This window comes from Pongo abelii, chromosome 6, assembly GCF_028885655.2.
Source record: "Pongo abelii isolate AG06213 chromosome 6, NHGRI_mPonAbe1-v2.0_pri, whole genome shotgun sequence".
Taxonomy (NCBI): domain Eukaryota; kingdom Metazoa; phylum Chordata; class Mammalia; order Primates; family Hominidae; genus Pongo; species Pongo abelii.
The window spans coordinates 20,101,996-20,122,026 of record NC_071991.2 but is presented as its reverse complement, the minus strand read 5'-3'; the positions used below and the strand labels follow the sequence as shown (position 1 = coordinate 20,122,026).

General features: G+C 42.5%; 1 protein-coding gene across 5 annotated transcripts in view; it reads left to right on the top strand.

The window, feature by feature from the left end:
* CALN1 (calneuron 1) overlaps nucleotides 1–20,031 on the top strand; it is a 625,214-nt gene that overhangs the window by 377,068 nt on the left and 228,115 nt on the right. For all 5 annotated transcript variants that reach the window (XM_054560450.2, XM_024250404.3, XM_024250405.2 and 2 more), the window contains one exon: nucleotides 1,935–2,047. In XM_054560450.2, the coding sequence (XP_054416425.1) occupies nucleotides 1,935–2,047 (113 nt within the window). The remainder of the gene's footprint in view (nucleotides 1–1,934; nucleotides 2,048–20,031) is intronic.

Sequence of the window (20,031 nt, the reverse complement as noted above, 5' to 3'; positions counted from 1 at the left end):
GATGTGGTGAACTCTTGATGGAGTTGCCCTTTTGAGCAGTTCAGAGGGTGTAGAATGCTACACTGATGACTCCTGGAGGACCCAACAATGCCTTGAAGGTTTGCTTTTGTCTGTTGAGTTGGCTCAAGTCCACCTTCTGGTTACTGTCAGCTCTAGCATGAAAGATCCAACAGATGCTGAATTGAACAAAGAAAGAAAGAGCAAGAGACATCATTCATTCATTGTACAAGTACATACTGAACACCTGCTTTGGTGTTCAATATACAAAGATGTTTCAGACCAAGTCCTTGACCTTGCAGAACTCACAATCTTTTGCTTGTGAGATAGGCATGCAAATCAGTGACTGGGATATAAAGTTTTATTTTATTTTATTGTTTTATTATTTTTTTTTTTGAGATGGAGTCTTGCTCTTATTGCCCAGGGTGGAGTGCAGTGGTGCGATCTTGGCTCACTGCAGCCTCCACCTCCCAGATTCAAGTGATTCTCCTGCCTCAGCCTCCCAAGTAGCTGGGATTACAGGCATGGACCATCACACCCAGCTAATTTTGTACTTTTAGTAGAGACAGGGTTTCACCATGTTGGTCAGGCTGGTCTCGAACTCCTAACCTCAGGTGATCCACCCACCTCGGCCTTCCAAAGTGCTGGGATTACAGGCATGAGCCACCGCGCCTGGCTGGGATACATGGTTTTAAATTCTACAGTAGGTACACATGGAGTTAGTAAGAGAGAGAGAAAAAAAGTTCAACCAGTTCTGCCTAATGAGATCAGGAACAAAACAAAAAGAGAACATGGCATTTCAGCTCCATCTTAAAGAAACAGAATTCACTAGATAGACAAGTGAGGGAAGGCATCCCGGACAGAGGGATAGGCATATACATGCACGCAGAAGTGTGAAGGAGCTTGTATTTTATGCAAAGGTTGGGGACAAATTGATGCAAAAGAAATAGTGAGGCTTGAACGCTATGCTGAGGTGGTATCCCTATTTTCAGTCAAAGGTGCTGTTCAGGCCGGATGTGGTGGCTCACGCCTGTAATCCCAGCACTTTGGGAGGCCGAGGCAGGCAGATCACTTGAGGTCAGGAGTTTGAGGCCAGCCTGGGCAACATGGTGAAACCCCGTCTCTACTAAAAATACAAAAATTAGCCGGGCTTGGTGGCTTGCTCCTGTAATCCCAGCTACTCTGGAGGCTGAGGCAGGAGAATCACTTGAACCCAGGAAGTGGAGGTTGCAGTGAGCCGAGATCATGCCATTGCACTCCAGCCTGGGCAACAGAGCAAGACACCATCTCAAAAACAAAAAAAAAAGTGCTGTTCAAATACAGAAAGCATGGTCAGATTTGGTCTTGGGGAATTAAACTCAGAACTGCATAGAAGAGACTGTGAAGGTGAGAGTGTAAAAGCCGTGCTACTCATAACAGAATTGTAGGTAGGAACATTAATTCTTAGAAGGATTTTCTCACCTTCATCGTTGAAAAGAGAACTAGCCATTGAGTAATGAGGAAGATACAGCAACCACAGATACTTAAGAGGTGAAATCAAGAAGGCTTGATGACTACATGTATATGTGGGTGACAAGGATGGTGGAAGAGATGGGGTGAAGCTGCCACTTCCATCATGTACAACTGGGCAATTTGGAGTAAAAGGAGAAGCAGGGGTGAGGTATAGCCATGTTAAGTGGGAAGTGATGGTTGGACATTTAGCTAGAAATACTGTCAGATGTTTAGGAATATGTGGTGCTGGATGTACTAATAATTGGCAGTTTCTTGTGGTACCTTCAGTCATTGAAGAACATTGAACAGTTTTCAGTAATGTTACCAGCTCTTCTTCACTGATTGAGGTCATGCCAAGAAGAAAAGCATAGAGGTGTTTATTGCATCCGGTACGGTAGGTCAAGTTCAGCTTGTTTGCAACTCATATTTACATCTTCTCCTTGCAGGGGATGGCCAGGTGGATTTTGATGAATTCATGACCATTCTTGGCCCCAAACTGGTGTCTTCAGAAGGTCGCGATGGTTTTCTTGGAAACACGATAGACAGCATATTCTGGCAGGTGAGTAAGAATTTTTTTTTTCAGACTATGTTTGACAGTAAATGTGTCTGAGACTAACTTTTGACTGAATTCTTGAGCTTCTGTTTGGCACGTGAAGATCTCCTCTGGGCTGAGCGACATATGTTCCCGAACAAAGAATCAAAACTACTACTTTTTTAGGGTTTGGAGGAGTGAAATATCTCCCCATTTTTTTCTCATAGCAATTTTTTTTTTGCATTTGGGAAAAATGATATTCTACTGCACATTCACAAAAGTCTTTTTCCTGGGAACACTTCAGGGGGGCACACTGATATTATCTGAACCGGTTCTGCCTTTGACTCCAGTTCCGGGATATCTTTGCTGAGAGAATGGCATGGTTGCCTGGTACATTTGGATCCCGTCAATATCCTTGCACTTAATGAGAGAGAATGGTTTTGTCTAAGAATGTGTATTCAGTGCTTCTCAATTAGATCCTGTTTCTATCTTGTAAAATCTCTTAGGAAATTCCAAACATCTAACATTGTAATTATTAAAGTATAATGAAATCATTTTTATATTAGTTCTCTACTCTTAAAATGTGACAATTATTTTATGATTATAAAATTTAGGGAGTGGGTTATCAATCATTATTTTAAAAAATTTGAATCACATAAGTTGTCTGTCAAATTAAATTAAATTACCGGTTAGACATGTAAAACGCCATTCAGACACAGCATGATTTTTCTTTTTTTTAATTTCTCAATACTGTTTTTTCCTTTCACCAAGAGATTTCTCTAACCTAGATAAGGGTTGCAGTTGGTGTGTCTTTCTAGTCTTATTCAGGTACCCATCTTGCATAGAACCAACAAGTATTTAGTGAGAACTTATGTACGCTATAATCTATCAGTGTTTGTGGGTTTTACAAAAGGCATTTAAGACTCAGGCCTAGCTATTTCAGAAGTTGGCTGGGGAAGCCAAATTTGGTGGCTCATGCCTGTAGTTCCAACGCTTTGGGAGGCCAAGACAGGAGGATCGCTTGAGGCCAGGAGTTCAAGACCAGCCTGGATAACATAGCGAGATCCCGTCTCTGCAAAAAATTTTTAAAATTAGCCAAATGTGATGGCGCATGCCTGTAGTCCCAGCTACTCTTGAGGCTGAGGCAGGAAGATTGCTTGAGCCCAGGAGTTCAAAGCTGCAATGAGCTATGATCACACCACTGCACTCTAGCGTGGGCAACAGAGCAAGACCCTGTCTCAAACAAACAAACAAAAATAATAATTTGGCTAGGGAAACACAATTAAGAGAGGGAAAGCAAACAAGTGATTAATTAGTATGATGGTCACTAGACTGTAACTTCTTGAAGCACAGGGCTTCAGAGTTGTAGCTCACTCTGTGCATGCTGTACACAGCAAGCCCTCAATAACTATTTGTTTCAATAGATGAATGGAAGGGCAAGAAAGGAGGAAAATACAGTCTTGAAGGGTCAGACAAGAATTTAGGGAATGTGACACTTGCTTTGAACCTTGAAATATGGCTGGAATTAAATGCAAAGAAAGAAAAGAGGGCATTTCAGGTCTGCCATGATGAGAGTTTGAAAAGGGGTTGACATGGGGAAGTCATTGACCATGACTAAGGTACCATTTGAAGGGCAAGACCTCAAGACCCACTGGCAGAATGGATTTAGGGCCTGAATAAAGAGAAGAGGTGAGGCTGACGCCAGAGTTCCCAACTTTCTGTTATTGGCAGGGGTCAGATCATGGAGCAACAGAGAAGTCTTGCGGGGTTGAATCCTCAGTTGGACATGCTGAGTGGAAGGTGAGGGTCAAGCAGCCAAGTAAAGGGAGGAAGTCTATGCACAGCTGAAATCAGTTGGGGCTGCAACAGCGGATTGAGATTCATGAGAGCTGGTGGGTAAAATTATAGGCAAGGATGAGCTCACCGTGGGAAGGTGCATATATGAGGATGAGCAGAGAGATGGGACCTGGTCCCAGAGGACATCCAGGGTCAGGGGAGAGTGAGACAGGGACTCGTGAACCCCCCACTGCTGATAGGAAAACGCCATCTCCCTGAACTGATGTTAGGATCCGGAAGATCTCCAGGACCCTACTCACCATGCAAGGAGAATATTGCAGTGCTCATGGAACCTTCAGTTATGACTTGACACTTGTAAGGACCGATAGGTAGAGTCCCCTGGTGGAAATAAGAAATGACCCCAGAGTTCAGAAGATGAAGGAATATTGTTTCCCATCTGGCCATCTTTTGACCCATGGAGGTCCATTCTGATGGGCCTTGGCGAGTTGCTTCTCCCCTGGGTGTTTCTCCTTCTTCTTTCTCTCTTTCTCCGTCTATTCTCCTGAATGCCTTTTTGCTTGTTTGTTTTTTGTGTATTTTCCATCACCCAGCCTGGAGTGTAGTGATGCAACCGTAGCTCACTGCAGCCTTGAACTCCTGGACTCAAGTAATCCTCCCACTTCAGCCTTCCAAGTGGCTGGGACCACAGGTGCAAGCCACCATACCCTGCTATTTTTTTGTGTGTTTTTTGGTAGAGATGGCGTCTTGCTATGTTGCCCAGGCTGGTCTCAAACTCCTAGCCTCAAGCAATCTTCCTGCCTTGGCCTCCTAAAGTGCTGAGTTTACAGGAGTGAGCCATGGCACCTGAGCCCCTGAATGCTTCCTACTCTTTACCTCCATCCTTAGGGCCCACTCCAGCCTAGGAGAATGTTCCAAGGCCTTGTAAGCTCTAAGCATTCTTCTTTCTGGCCCTCATCTGGGTGAGAAGGAGCTATGGCTACTTAATCTACACTCCTGCTTCCTCAGTCTTCCAGGTTCATCACAGTAAAGCATGTACACTGCAAGGAAATATTTCTCTTACAGTATGTGGACTGCCTGTAGCTTAATTCAGACATGCTATAATGCTCACAAAGTCTCCATGTTTTTGTCTTACTTAAGATTTTCTTCCACACTCAGGGTGAAAAGATAGGCTGGAGAAAGGAGGGAAAATTCCATCTTGAAATATTTAAATCAGTGCTGGAAGGCACAGACTTCGTGGCTGTGGCTTTCGTCTCCTGCTAGTGCTCACCCAGCTCAGAATTTTACGACTAGCAAGCAAGAACAAAAACATCCATCAATTCTCAGTAATCAGCCTCCCCTTCTTCCCTCTGCGACTGCCTGCCCCTTCAGAGACAGCGTGAAAAAATGGTACTTAAAACTTCTACAGCATTGGCTTGTTTCTGGAAAAGAGTTCAGGTTCCCAGTGCTTGAGTGGTTTTTCAGGTTTAGAAGAAAGCTGAGTGTGTGCATGTGTGTGTGTGCACATATATATACATGTGTGTGTTTCCTTCCTTGAAGTGATTGAAGATAATATAAAAAAAAAGCAGAAAGGTTGCTTTCCCAACACAGTGAGACCTTGTCTGTAAAGCAAATGGAAAAATTAGCTGGGCATGGTGGTGTGCACCTGTAGTCCTAGCTACTCTGGAGCTGAGGCAGGAGGATTGCTTGAGGCCAGGAGTTTGAGGCTGCAGTGAGCTGTGATTGTGCCACTGCACTCCATCCTGGGTGACAAGAGTGAGACCCTGTCTCAAAAAATAAAATAAAAATAAAAAATAAGAAAAGTAGCTTTTCACCTCCAGATATCCAGGCAGAAGATATTGATCTTAGGAGGTACTGATATCCTTGAAAGAAGACCATCCTACTTAAGAGACTCTAGCAAGGCTTCCCATCAGTGACAAAGTCAGTTTTCCGTGGAAACAGATCTGAGACTACTTCTAGAAGGGTCTATATCTGTGATCTTTGGCTGCATAATACATTACACCAAAATCTAGGGCCAGAAAACAACACTAAATATTTTCTATCTCACTTAGTTTCTGTGGGTTGGGAATTTGAAAGCTGGCTAAGCTGGGTGGTTCTAGCTCAGGGTCTCTAATCCAGTTGAAGCCAAGATGCTGGCTGGAGCTGTGACCCGCCTTGGGCTTGACTGGACTGGAAGATGTGCTTCCTGGTGGCTCACTCACCTGGCTGGCAAGGTGACGCTGGTGGTTGACGGGAGCCCTCAGGTCCCTACTGCACAGACCTTGCCACAATGCTGCTTGAGTGTACTCCTGACATGGCAGCCAGTTTCCCTCAAAGCCAGTGATCCAGGACAGTGCTAGGCAAGAGCAGTGATATCTTTTATTCCCTAGCTATCAAGTTGGACACCATCATTTCTACAATATTCTCTTGGTTACACAGGTCATCCCTATTAAGTGTGAGAGAGAACAGCCTCCCGGTGAATGCCAGGAGGCAGGAGCCATTGTGGATCGCTTTGGAGGCTAGCTTCCATAAAGGGTAAAGATTCTGTCATTGGACTTCAACTTCTGATCTGACATTGTTGCCCCAAGCCTTCCGTTCTCCCCAGGCTTAGGTTTCTTCCTACCTTAGAGGAAACCTATAACCAAAGCTATTCTCTGTATCACTGAGAAGCAATCCTATCAAACACTAGGTGCCTTTTCCTAATAAAATCCTTTTTCCAGGCCAGACAGGGTGGCTTATGCCTGTAATCCCAGCACTTAGGGAGGCCGAGATGGGTGGATCACTTGAGGCCGGGAGTTTGAGACCAGCCTGGCCAACATGGTGAAACCTCATCTCTACTGAAAAAAAATACAAAAAAAAAAAAATTAGCTGGATATGGTGGTAATCTCCTGTAATCCTAGCTACTCAGGAGGCTGAAGCATGAGAATCATCTGTTCCTGGGAGGTGGAGGTTGCAGTGAGCTGAGATTGAGCCACTGCACTCCAGCCTGGGTGACAGAACAAGACCCTATCTCAAAAATAAATAAACAAATAAATAAAATAATTTTTTTCCAGTGCTCTCCTTACTGGTGTTCTAGCCTATACTGCCAAGGGTAGAATAAAATCAAATGGGATTCAGCAAAAACAGCTATTTATTGGTTGTCACTAGTCGCAAAAGTTATGAGCCCCTGGCTCTTTGCAGGAAATTGGTTATCAGTGAAGGGGGAATATAGTTGGCTACAAATGCGGCTTCCTTTCTGGGGAGGATGGTCTGAGAGTCACGCCCCAGGGTCTCCAGTCCTCCCGGCATACGCTCAGCCCTCTGGGTGTGAGACTCTTGGCAGCCAGTTCAGAACCGCTTTCCTATGCATAACTTGTAAAGCTGTGATTGTGTTCTTAGTCTTCGTTCATCAAGCTTCTGTGTGTTTGCTGTTACTGCAGTGATATATTTGCTGAGGAAATGTGAAACTGTTTGGAGTCAGCCTTAGGATATGGTATATGGGAATGGCAGAGAGGAGAAGAGGGAAGGAAGGGACTGAGCAGGGCTGAGACTCGGGACTGGGGGGTAGCCTTCCTGCTCAATGCTGCAGGTTAATTGCAACTGCCAAGAAGTCAAGCACGGTCCTCAGGGTCCCTGCTTTTCCACCATTTGTTTACACCACACATCATGTGCCTACTTGTATTGAAGAATAAGAGGCTTATGATACAGTAGATGTCCCCAAGTGGCAGAGGAAAGAGCCCTGCTATTTTATCATGGTGTTTGCCTGAATTCACCCCTGCAGCCTTTTTCATTTTCTCCTCCTTGACCTCAAGCCCTGTGCAACAGTGTTCTGCCGTGAGTTTGCAGACAGCAAGCTATAGTGAGCATACATGAAAGGATCGTGGGAGATTAAACAGGTCTGCCGGTCCCAGGGGCCAGCCAACACTTCTCTTAACCTCTTTTCCCTCTGAAGAAACAGAGAAATGAGTCCCGCACTTGGTGAGGAGAGCTGAGCTGTTTCTGTGTCTTACTTTTGCCACCGTGAGGTTCAAGAATACCTCGGCCAGAGTGATGCCGAAAACATCTCATGTAGAACTGGGTTCCTTTGCTCACATTTTTATCTTATTCACAATCAAACCTTATTCATGAAGACTTCACTAATTTAGACTTTCTGTTTTAAGAAATGAAATACTCATAGTTTGTGAGCAAATAGATCTGCTCATTGGATGGTGCTGGTCGTGTTGGAATGAGTCCGGGGCTAAAGGTTGGGAGACAAGAAGCCTGTAATAGCTCCCTGGTTTTTTTGCATGCTCAGGACTTTTGGGCAATACTCCCGAGCACACATGAAGTCCAGGGAGCCATTCTGCAAGCTGGTCTTTAGAATAGCTTGTTTATCCCACTGCTGTGTGCAATGTGCAAGACATTGTAAATTACCGTAGCTTGAAAGTGCATAGGGCACTCGTTCCCCAATTTGGTTGGGATCAAAGTCTGTTTGCCACGCTGACTTGCTTTGCCTCTCCCTGGTTGTCAATCATAGGTCTGCTGCTGTCCAATCCTCACTCATCTGGTGGGAGAATATGCAGCAGGTGCAGTAAAATACCTACATCTACTCCCCAGAAACCTTTCCGGAAAGGCTTTACCTTTTGTCTCTCCATCCCAGTTCTTGCTGTCGTCTTGTGTCTCCTGTGGCTTTCCATTTCTGCTTTGGTCCTGGACTCTTTTTTTTTTTAATTTTTGAGACAGAGTCTGTCTCTGTTGCCCAGGCAGGAGTGCAGTTGCATCATCTTGGCTCACTGCAGCCTCCACCTCCCAGGTTCAAGTGATTCTCATTCTTCAGCCACCCAAGTAGCTGGGACTACTGGTGTGTGCCACCATACCCAGCTTTTTATTTTTTATTTTTTATTTATTTTTAGTAAACACGGGGTTTTGCCACTTTGGCCAGGCTGATCTTGAGCTCCTGGCCTCAAGTGATCCACTCACCTCGGCCTCCCAAAGTGTTGGGATTACAGGCATGAGCCACCGTGCCCGGCCTGGTCTAGGAATCTTGATCTCTGTCTCAGGTCCTGATGCAAAACCTGGTTCTTCCCAGCCCAGGCCCAGGCTTTTGTCTGGGACATTTTATAAGCTGGTCCCAGGGTGATGGCAGAGATGGGCAGGTGGTTTGGTTTTAAAATTATTGACTTTAGGCCTGGCACAGTGGCTCATACCTATAATCCCAGCACTTTAGGAGGCCAAAGCAGGAGTTTAAGAGCAGCCTAGGCAATGAGTGACATGCTTTCTTTACAAAAATTTAAAAATTAGCCAGGCATGGTGGTACATACCTGTAGTTCTATCTACTTGGGAGGCTGAGGCAGGAGGATTGCCTGAGCCCAGGAGGTTGAGGCTGCAGTGAGCTATAATCATGCCACTGCACTCTTGCCTGGGCAACAGAGGGAGATTCTGTCTCAAAAAAAAATAATAATAATAAAATAAATAAAATTCTTGACCCATGGACAGTTGAGAGCATTTGCATTTTATGGTTGTGACATGTGAAGGAAATATTACATACAAAAAGCTACAGTACAATGTGACCGCAAATCTGTTATGCATAAAAAGACTGGAAGGAAATATAGTCAACCATTGACAGTGACATTTTTTTTTTTTTTTTGAGACGGAGTCTCACTCTGTTGCCCAGGCTGGAGTGCAGGGGCGCAATCTCAGCTCACTGCCACCTCCACCTCCCGGGTTCAAGCAATTCTCCTGCCTCGGCCTCCCAAGTAGCTGGGATTACAGACGCCCACCACCATGCCCAGCTAATTTTTGTGTTTTTATTAGAGACGGGGTTTCACCATGTTGGCCAGGCTGGTCTGGAACTCCTGACCTCAGGTGATCTGCCGGCCTCAGCCTCCCAAAGTGCTGGGATTACAGGTGTGAGCCACCGTGCCTGGCCTGTCTTCCATTCTTAATCATCTAATGGAACCTTAATAGTTTTCAGCAGTGACGTCTATATCAAGGTCTGCTAGACTGACAGCAAACCTTCAATCCCTACAGGGATCTTACCAAGTGTGGAAAAATGGAATATGGGAAGCATTCCTGTCAACAGTGGTTCTCAAAGTGTGGTTCCTGGACCAGCAGCATTAGTAATACCTGGAACTTGTTAGAAATGGGAATTCTGGCCCGGCAAGTGACTCACACCTATAATCCCAGCACTTTAGGAGGCAGAGATGGGAAGTTCTCTTGAGCACAGGGGTTCAAGACCAGTATGGGCAACATAGCAAAACCCCATCCCTAGAAATAATAATTTAAAAAATTAGCCTGGCGTGGTGGCACATGCTTGTAGTCTCAGTTATTCTGGAGGCCGAGGTGAGGACATCGCCGGAATCCAGGCAGTTGAGGCTGCAGTGAGCCGTGATTGCACCACTTCACTCCAGCCTGGGCGACAGAGTGAGACCCTGTCTCAAAAAAGAAAAAGAAAAAGAAATGCAAACTCCTGGGCCCCACCTATTGAATCGAATATTCAATACTGACCTATTGAATCTGAAACTCCAGGCCTGTGGCCCAGCAGTCTGTTCCCATTAGCCCTCTGGGTGACGTCGACACTGGCTTGAGTTTGAGAGCCACTTAATTACAGAATTTTAATGAGCTTGACATTTGGGACAAGGCAGCGAGTTAGGTTTACTGATCTGGTTCTGATCCTGGCTTCCTTCTGGGCTTGGTAATTTGGGTTTTTCTTTTAGTTATCCTTATTCATAAGTGTAATTGATCTTTAGTCTATTTAACACTATTGTTTTAAACTGTTTTGAAAAGGTGGAGAAATTACCTATCAATATGTAGCTAATTTCTAAGTAGGAAATAATTTTCTAAGCACTGGAGGCAATGGAACAATCAAATAATACTACTAATTTATACTATTAAATTATAAGAATATTTAAAAAGCTAACAAAGGCTGGACGCAGTGTCTCACGCCTGTAATCCCAGCACTTTGGGAGGCTGAGGCGGAGGATCGCTTCAGCCCAGGAGTTTGAGACCAGCCTGGGTAACAAAGCAAGATCCTGACTCTACAAACAAATACAAAAATTAGCCAGACATGGTGGTACATGCCTGTAGTCCCAGGTACTAGGGAGGCTGAGGTGGGAGGATCAATTTAGCCTGGGAGGTCGAGGCTGCAGGGAGCTATGATCATGCCACTGCACTCCAGCCTAGACAACAGAGCGAGACCCTGTCTCAAAAAGCAAACAAACAAAAAAGCTAGCAAACTGGCAAAAATATGGCAATTTATAGAATAAAGCACATGTACAGAACATTTGTAAAGCTATGTGAAACCTCTTGACAATAAATGGGATAAAGAGCAATAGACAACTGATAGACATTGGAAATAAACATTAAAACAGCTCGACCTCACCGGAAATCTTAGAAATGTTAATTAAAATACGGATTGGTTAACCGTTGTCTTCTCAGAATGGAAAATAAATCATGTAATACTCAAAGTTGTCAAGAGCAAGATAAAATAGGCAAACTCGGCTGGGTGCAGTAGGTTACGCCTGTAATCCCAGCACTTTGGGAAGCTGAGGTGGGTGGATCACCTGAAGTCAGGAGTTTGAGACCAGCCTGGCCAACATGGTGAAACCCTGTCTCTACTAAAAATACAAAAATTAGCTGGGCGTGGTGGCACACATCTGTAGTCCCAGCTACCTGGGAGGCTGAGGCAGGGGAATCACTGGAGCCCGGGGGGCGGAGGCTGCAGTGAGCCGAGACCAAGCCACTGCACTCCAGCCTGGGCGACAGAGTGAAACTCCATCTAAAAAAAAAAAAGGGCCAACTCATATAACACTGATAGAAATGTGAATAGAAAGAAATATATTTACAATTTCTTTGTAGAAATGTAAATCTGTAAATTGTACAACTTTTCAGAAAACTATTTGGTGATACTTAGCCATAATTTTTAAAGCCCTATAATTTAAAATATGTTCAAACCCTGTGATTTAAAATAATTCTACATTTAGTAATTCTACATTTAGTAATCTATCATATAAAATCAGTGAGAGATGTAGGAAAATGCAATTATAAAGATAAATATTATATAATTATTAGAAATAATATTTTCACTTTATACTAAATGGAAAAGCCAAGATAGAGATGGAATTTACAGTATAATTACATTACCATCCTACATCTATTATATGCCCATTTATATTCATCTATTATGCATCCATTTATAGTCAGAGAAAAAAATGGAAAAAATTCTGACTGTACTTATTTTGAATGGCACAAAAATGAATGTAATTTTTTCTTTATACTTGTTTGTATTAGGCTATATGGTCTATTCTGTTATTATTCAGTAAAGTTAACAAAGTCTCAAATTAGTCTGGGCGTGGTAGCTCATGTCTGTAATTCCAACACTTTGGGAGGCTGAGGCAGGAGGATCACTTGAGCCCAGGAGTTTGACAGGAGCCTAGGCGACATGGTGAGACTCGGTCTCTACCAAAAATCAAAAAATTAGCTGGGTGTGGTGACATGCACCTGTGGTCCCAACTACTGGGGAGGTTGAGGCAGGAGGATCACTTGTGCCCAGGAGGTTGAGGCTGCAGTGAGCCATGATCGCGTCACTGCACTCCAGCCTGGGTGATAGCCAGATCCTGTCTCAAAAAAAAAAAAAAAAAAAATCTCAAATTAGCAAAATTACGTTATCCAACAATTGTTTTCAGTGGCAAAAACAAAAAGGGGAGAAGTGATAGGAATTTAAAGCATTTCTAGTTCACATGCCCATGGTTATGGTAAACAGAGCACAAAGTTGATATGAGAGTATAAAAGCCCACTGGGCATGGTGGCTCACGCCTGTAATCCCAGTACTTTGGGAGGCCGAGGCAGGTGGATCACCTGAGGTCAGGAGTTAGAGACCAGCCTGACCAATATGGTGAAACCGCGTCTCTACTAAAAATACAAAAAAATTAGCCAGGCGTGGTGGCATGCACCTGTAATCCCAGCAACTCAGGAGGCTGAGACAGGAGAATCACCTGAACCCAGGAGGCGGAGGTTACAGTGAGCTGAGATCACGCCCTTGCACTCCAGCCTGGGTGATGGAGCGGGACTCTGTCTCAAAATCAATCAATCAATCAATCAATAAAGCCTAAAATCAAAATTAATGCAGCTGCCAGCTGCCAGGAGGAAAAGAACTCACTGGAGACCACTGAGTGGCAGCTGTCACCGAAAGCCGCTGTATGACCCTCTGCTGCAGAGGCTGCAGGAGGCCCAAGGCAGGACTGTCACAGATGCTGCTCTCCACATACCAGCCTTATGTCCAGTTAATATGCTGAAAACTCATATTTTGGGAAGAAGTCTGAAATGATTTTATGATCACAAAAAAATAAATTGATTGAATGTAATTTTAGTTCTGTTTTGTTTTTTGAGACAGAGTCTCGCTCTGTTGCCAGGCTGGAGTGCAGTGGCTTGATCTCAGCTCACTGCAGACTCTGCCTCCTGGGTCAAGTGATTCTCCTGCCTCAGCCTGCTGAGTAGCTGGGACTACAGGTGCCTACCACCACACCCAGCTAATTTTTATATTTTTAGTAGAAATGGGATTTCACCATGTTGGCCAGGATGGTCTCGATCTCTTGACCTCGTGATCCACCTGCCTCAGCCTCCCAAAGTGCTGGGATTATAGGTATGAGCCACCGCACCTGGCCGATTAAAAGTAATTTTTAAAAACCCTTCAAAATAACCTCATGGCTGGTACTTCAGCCTGTAACTGAGATGAGCTGACTAGCGGCTGTAGGTGGGGAGAGGAGAAAAATCACTGGTCACATTATCAGGAAAGTCCTGGCACCAGTGGTTCCATATCTCTGTTCCATAGAACCTTCGCAAATTTTATTTAAATGTATTTTTTTAATTCAATCTACTTATCCTCAAGTGTTTAACGCATAGCGTATGATGTGAACTGTAGATGCCCAGTAAGGTGCAGAATTTTCATTGAAAGTTATCTAAATAGGCTGAGTATGGTGGCTCATGCCTGTAATCCCAGCACTTTGAGAGGCTGAGAACTGCTTGAGTTCAAGAGTTCAAGACCAGCTAGGGCAACACACAGAGACCCCGTCTCTCCAAAAAAAACTAAAAATTAGCTGGGTCTTGTGGTGCATACCTGTGGTCCCAGCTACTTGGGAGGCTGAGGTGGGAGGATCACTTGAGCTCAGGAGTTCGAGGCTGCAGTGACCTAGGATCGTGCCACTGCACTCTAGCCTGGGTGTCAGAGTGAGACTCTCTCTCAATGAAGCAAACAGGAGAGAAAGGAAAGATGATTAGGATGGATGCTATCAGAGGTAGAATCTTGGCCCTGAACTTGTTAAATTTCAGAGGAAGCAGAGAAAGGAGCCAGACAGGCATGGAAGCTGATGGGGACCTCTTGGGGTCAGTCAGGTAAATCGCTTCAAACCCCAAACAAGAAGTAACCAAAGGCAGGTTCAGGAGAGGGAACAAGGGTCTTCCTGTGCTTCAGGGATGGTGTCCTGGAGGAGCCTCTGACCACGGCTCCAATGCTCTTGACCCACAGGATAGAGTTCTGAGGTTCAAGGGTGCAGCCAAGAGACCAGGGAGGTGGCTACAGCCACCTGACTCTGATCAGTGGGCCCTGATCCCTACACTCCTGACTCCCTCCCAGCCAGACACTGGGGAGCAGGCCCGACACTGTCTTGTCAAGGTACTGCTGTCTGTTTTTTTGTTTTTTATGTTTTTTCCTATATTTGCCATGGTGAATAGGATTTTAATTTACCTTTTCTTTCTTTCTTTCTTTTTCTTTCTTTCTTTCTTTCTTTTCTTTCTTTTCTTTCTTTCTTTCTTTTTCTTTCTTTCTTTCTTTCTTTTCTTTTCTTTCCTTTCTTTCCTTTCTTTCCTTTCTTTCCTTCTTTCTTTCTTTCTTGACGGAATCTCACTCTGTCACCAGGCTGGAGTGCAGTGGCGCCATCTCGGCTCACTACAACCTCTGCCTCCCAGGTTCAAGCAATTCTCCTGCCTCAGCCTCCCAAGTAGCTGGGACTACAGGTGCATGCCACCACGCCCAGCTAATTTTTGTATTTTTAGAAGAGACAGGGTTTCACTGTGTTGGCCAGGATGGTCTTGATTTCTTGACCCCATGATCTGCCCACCTCAGCCTCCTAAAGTGCTGGGATTACAGGCATTAGACACCACACCTGGCTAATTTTCCTTTTCTTTTCTTTTTCTTCTCTTTTCTTTTCTTTTTTATTTTTATTTTTATTTTATTTATTTATTTTTTTTGAGACAGAGTCTCCTCTGTGGCTGGAGCGCAGTGACGCGATCTTGGCTCACTGCAGCCTCTGCCTCCCAGGTTCAAGCGATTTTTCCACCTCAGCTTCCTGAGTAGCTGGGATTACAGACACGCGCCACCATATGCTGGCTAATTTTTGTATTTTTAGTAGACATGGAGTTTTACCATATTGGTCAGGCTGGTCTTGAACTCCTGAACGCAGATGATTCGCCCACCTCAGCGTCCCAAAGTGCTGAGATTACAGATGTGAGCCACCGCACCTGATTTTAATTTTTCATTAAATGTTTCTAACCCCTTTCTGCCAGTATGGTGGAAAATGGCTTTGGAATTTTGGGCTTCATCTGGCTGCCTTACTGAATTCTCTCATTAGCAAGAGTCTAGGTGGTTTAGGCTGCAGTAACTGAATACTACAGACCAGGTAGCTTATAAACAACAGAAATGCATTGCTTACAGTTCTAGAAGGTTCTGGTGAAGGCCCTCTCCCAGATTGCAGAATATCAACTGATTTCCTTGGGTCCTTTTATCCCTTCATCCCTTGGGATAAGGGGATTAATCCTTTTTATGAATCTGTACTTTCATGATCTAATCACCTCTCTAAGGGCCTGCTTCCTAATACCATCACAATGGGGGTTAGGATTTCAGTGTATGAATTTTGGGAAAACACAAACAGCAGTCATGGATTTTTCCAGCGATTTTCTTAGGCTCTTTATCCCTGCAATGACTTCGTCTACAAATTGCAGCAATTTTGTTACCTTCTTTTTGGCAGTGTATATTTTATCCCATTTGTATTGACTGAAACCTATTTATTACTAATAAACCGTAAGGGTGATAGTTGATTTTAGGAAATTAACCTCTTATTACTGTATTAGTCTGTTTTCACGCTGCTGATAAAGACATACCCGAGACTGGGTAATTTATAAAGTAAAAGAAGTTTAATGGACTTGCAGTTCCACGTGGCTGGGGAGGCCTCACACTCATGGTAGAAGGTGAAAGGCATGTCTTACAGGGCGGCAGATGAGAGAATGGGAGCCAAATGAAAGGGAAACCCGTTATAAAACCATCAGATCTTGTGAGACTTGTTCACTATCATGAGAACAGTATGGGGGAAACCACCCCTATGATTCAATGATCTCCCCCAGGGATGGTCCCTCCCACAACACGTGGGAATGATGGGAGCTTCAATTCAAGATGAGATTTGGGTGGGGATACAGCCAAACCATATCTAACTTACCAACATTTTTAAAATCATGAATATATGATAGCTTTTCCTCAAATGGCCTTTTAATCTCTAATAATAGGATCATGTGATTATTCTTGTTTAGACATGATGTAATAATTAATAAATTTCCTATTATTAAATCATTTTTGTATTCTTAGGGTTAATGTTAGTTGTCATGGTAGCCCATTTTCTTAATGCAATTTGAATTTGTAGTGTAAGTTTTGAATTTGATTTGCCATTAATTTTTATTTTTTCATTCATATTTATAAATAAAAGTGACCTATAGTTTATACAAAATTACAAGTGTCATTGTTATTTCTTGAAACATAGTTAACCTAGCATGATGAAATTAATTTGTTTGCTTTCTATTATTTTCTGTGATCTATAATAAATTCTATACAGTATGGAATTGATTTATAACTTTGACTTTAGGCTTGCTAGTTCATAAACTGCTTTTTTGTTTTGTTTTCATTTTTTTGAGGTGATTATTTGATAAACATTAGAAGTTAATTGTTCTTCAGTCTATTTTGAAAACTTATATTATCTTCAGGTTACGAATTCCTCAAAATTACTTAGTTTATTAGCATTTACGTACATATAACATTGTTTACAAATTTATTTGAGGCCGGGCACAGTGGCTCACGCCTGTAATCCTGGCACGTTGGGAGGCGGAGGTGGGTGGATCACCTGAGATCAGTTGTTTGAGACCAGCCTGGCCAACATGGCGAAACCCCGTCTCCACTAAAAATACAAAAATTAGATGGGCATGGTGGCGGGCACCTGTAATCCCAGCTACATAGAAGGCTGAGGCAGGAGAATCACTGAACCCGGGAGGTGGAGGTTGCAGTGAGCCAAGATGATACTGCCTCACCCCAGCCTGGGCAAAAGCATGAAACTCTGTCTCAAAAAAAAAAAAAAAAAAAAAAAAAAATTGAAAGTGTTCTCATACCATTGTTTAGCTTCTCTTAATTATAATTTTTGTTTTTCTCATTTTTAATTAATTTGATATGCCAGATGATTGTCTATTTTAGTGATTTTGGGGAAAATCTATGCTTATATTTAATGAATAATCCTTTTCTCTGTTTTCATTCTAGTATTTTCAGCTTTTCTCTTCATTTCCTTTCTCTTGCTTTCTTCTTGTTCTGATCATTTGTTATCATTTATAATAATAATTTGTGTAAATTATTTTATTTAGTTTTCTCTTTTTTATTAATGAAATAATTTAGATATAAATTTTCTTCTTCGTATAGCTTTGTCACCATTCTGGAGATTTTTATATGTATTGTGATCACTTACTATATGGTCTATAATTGTAGATAATATTTTCATTCACTCAGTAGTTATTTGGGAGAATATTACTGAATACCTTGTTTAAATACTTGTTATCGATTTCTCAATTTTTTGCATAATAATCATAGAATGTCAGATATATAATATCTTCATACTACTTATTGTATCCATTTATTGTGTCTCAATATGTGTTTGATTTCTGCAAACGTAATATGGTAATTGAATAGACTGCTTGCACAATTTATAAGAAATAGAGCTATTGATCCATGACCCCTTTCCACTAAAAATTACATTAAAATCATGAATGTCCTCATTTATTTTTTATCTACTCACTGGCTTAGACTGATAGTGTTAACATTTGTCTCAATTCTGTTTCTGACACTTTCTCTTTGTGTGTGTCTGTGTGTATTTGATATTGCCAGCCATTATTTGATTCATTCATTCATTCATTCAACTGAGGCTTATTGAAAGTCTTTTGAGGTTGGGCCCAGTGACTCATGGGTATAATCCCAGCACTTTGGGAGGCCCAGGCAGTAGGATCGCTTGAGGCCAGGAGCTCAAGACTAGCCTGGGTAACATAGCAAAACCCCATCTCTATTGTTTTTTAATAAAATAGTTTTTAAAAAGTCTCTTGGATAGAGCACAGATGTTGTGGTGATCAATAAACAAGGCTCTCGCACTCATGGAATTTACATTTTAGTGTAAGGGGTAGGAGAAAGATAGGCATTAAATAAATGGATAATGAATAAGGAAATTTCAGATAATATTAAGTTGTTTTGTTCGTTTTGTTTTGTGTTTTGAGACAGAGTCTCGCTCTCTTGCCCAGGCTAGAGTGCAGTGGTGCGATCTAGGCTCATTGTAATCTCTGCCTCCTGCGTTCAAGTGATTCTCCTGCTTCAGCCTCCCAAGTAGCTGGGACTACAGGTGCCTACCACCATACCCAGCTAATTTTTGTATGTTTAGTAGAGACAGGGTTTCTCCATGTTTGCCAGGCTAGCCTTGAACTCCTGACCTCAGGTGATCTGCCCACTTTGGCCTACCAAAGTGCTGGGATTGCAAGCGCGAGCCACTTCACCTGGACACAAGTCCTTTAAGAAGTTGCAAACATCACTTCTACTTATGCTCCCCAGCCAGATGTTAGTCACGTGGCTGGTGGAAGTCAGTCACGTGGCCATACGTAGCAGCAAGGGAAGCTGGGAAATGCCATCTTTATTCCGAACAGTCGTGGTCCAAGAATTTTAAAAATTGGGGGTTTGGTTGCCATTAGGAAAGGGTGAATTGACACATGAGGAAGAACTGTCTCTCATCTCATCAAGGTGTGGAGTTTGGATATGATTTCATGTACAAGCAGTTCTCATTGGAGTGTTTTAAGAACTTAAGTGGATTGATTTAATTTGTATGCAAAGTACATCATTGGTTGCTGTGTGAAGGAGTGTAGGGGCTAGAATGGAAATGGGGACCCAGTTATGAAGTTATTTGAGGAGTCTGGGAGGCATGTGGATGGCTCGGACTAGGGTCGGAGGAGCCGAGATGGTGTGTAAGGAACAGACATGAGCTTTATATTGGAATTGCAGCTATTCATTAAATTAATATATGGCATTTCCATTATGCATCTGCAATTACCATTTACACCTATAAATAGCCTTTGTGGTCCATCCATTATTTTTGTCTTGAATCCTCCTTTTCTAATATTAATATTAACCTCATCTCATTTTCTCTTTATTTGTTTTGACTGGGTATAACCTCATTCATCCTTTTTCTTTAAAAAAATCTGCTTTTTTAGATGTCCCTCTCTTTATAAAAATCATGGTGTCAGAATTATTTTTATAAGCCGGTCTGAGAGAATCTGTCTTTTAATAGAGTGGTTTAATCCATTGGCAGTCCTGTTAACAACTGTTGCTTGTTCACAGTTCAGTGGCCCCATATTATTCTTTTTGCTTTCAAGCTATTTTATTTTCCATCTTTTGCTCTATTGATTGTTTTGTATATTTTATCTCCTAAATTAAATAGAACAATAGCTCTTCTTGTTAGAAGCCTTTTACTGATTTTCTTTACCTTCATGAAATATGTATTTAAAATTATATTTGTCTGAATATTAAATTCAAAGGAAAAACTAACTTCTTACTTTTCCTGGAAGAAAATTTGGCTTATATTTACTTTCCCCATTTACTTCCCAATGTCTGTTAAATTAATCTGGCACTATGCAAGCTGGATTTTTTTAAGTTATTGAAATGGCTGTAGACTCACATGCAGTTGTAGGAAATCATTCAGAAAGATCCCATGTACCCTCCACCCAACTTTCTCCTAATGGTAACATTTTCCAAAACCATAATACAATATCATAACTGAGATTTTGATATTCATACAAACTACTAATAGTCTTCGGAGTTCCCCAGTTTTGCCTGTACTCACATGTGAAAGTGTGTTGACTTCTATACAGTTTTATCACGTGTGTAGGTTTCTGTGTCTACCACCACAATCCAGCTATTGAACAATTCCATCACCCCTGTTGCCCTT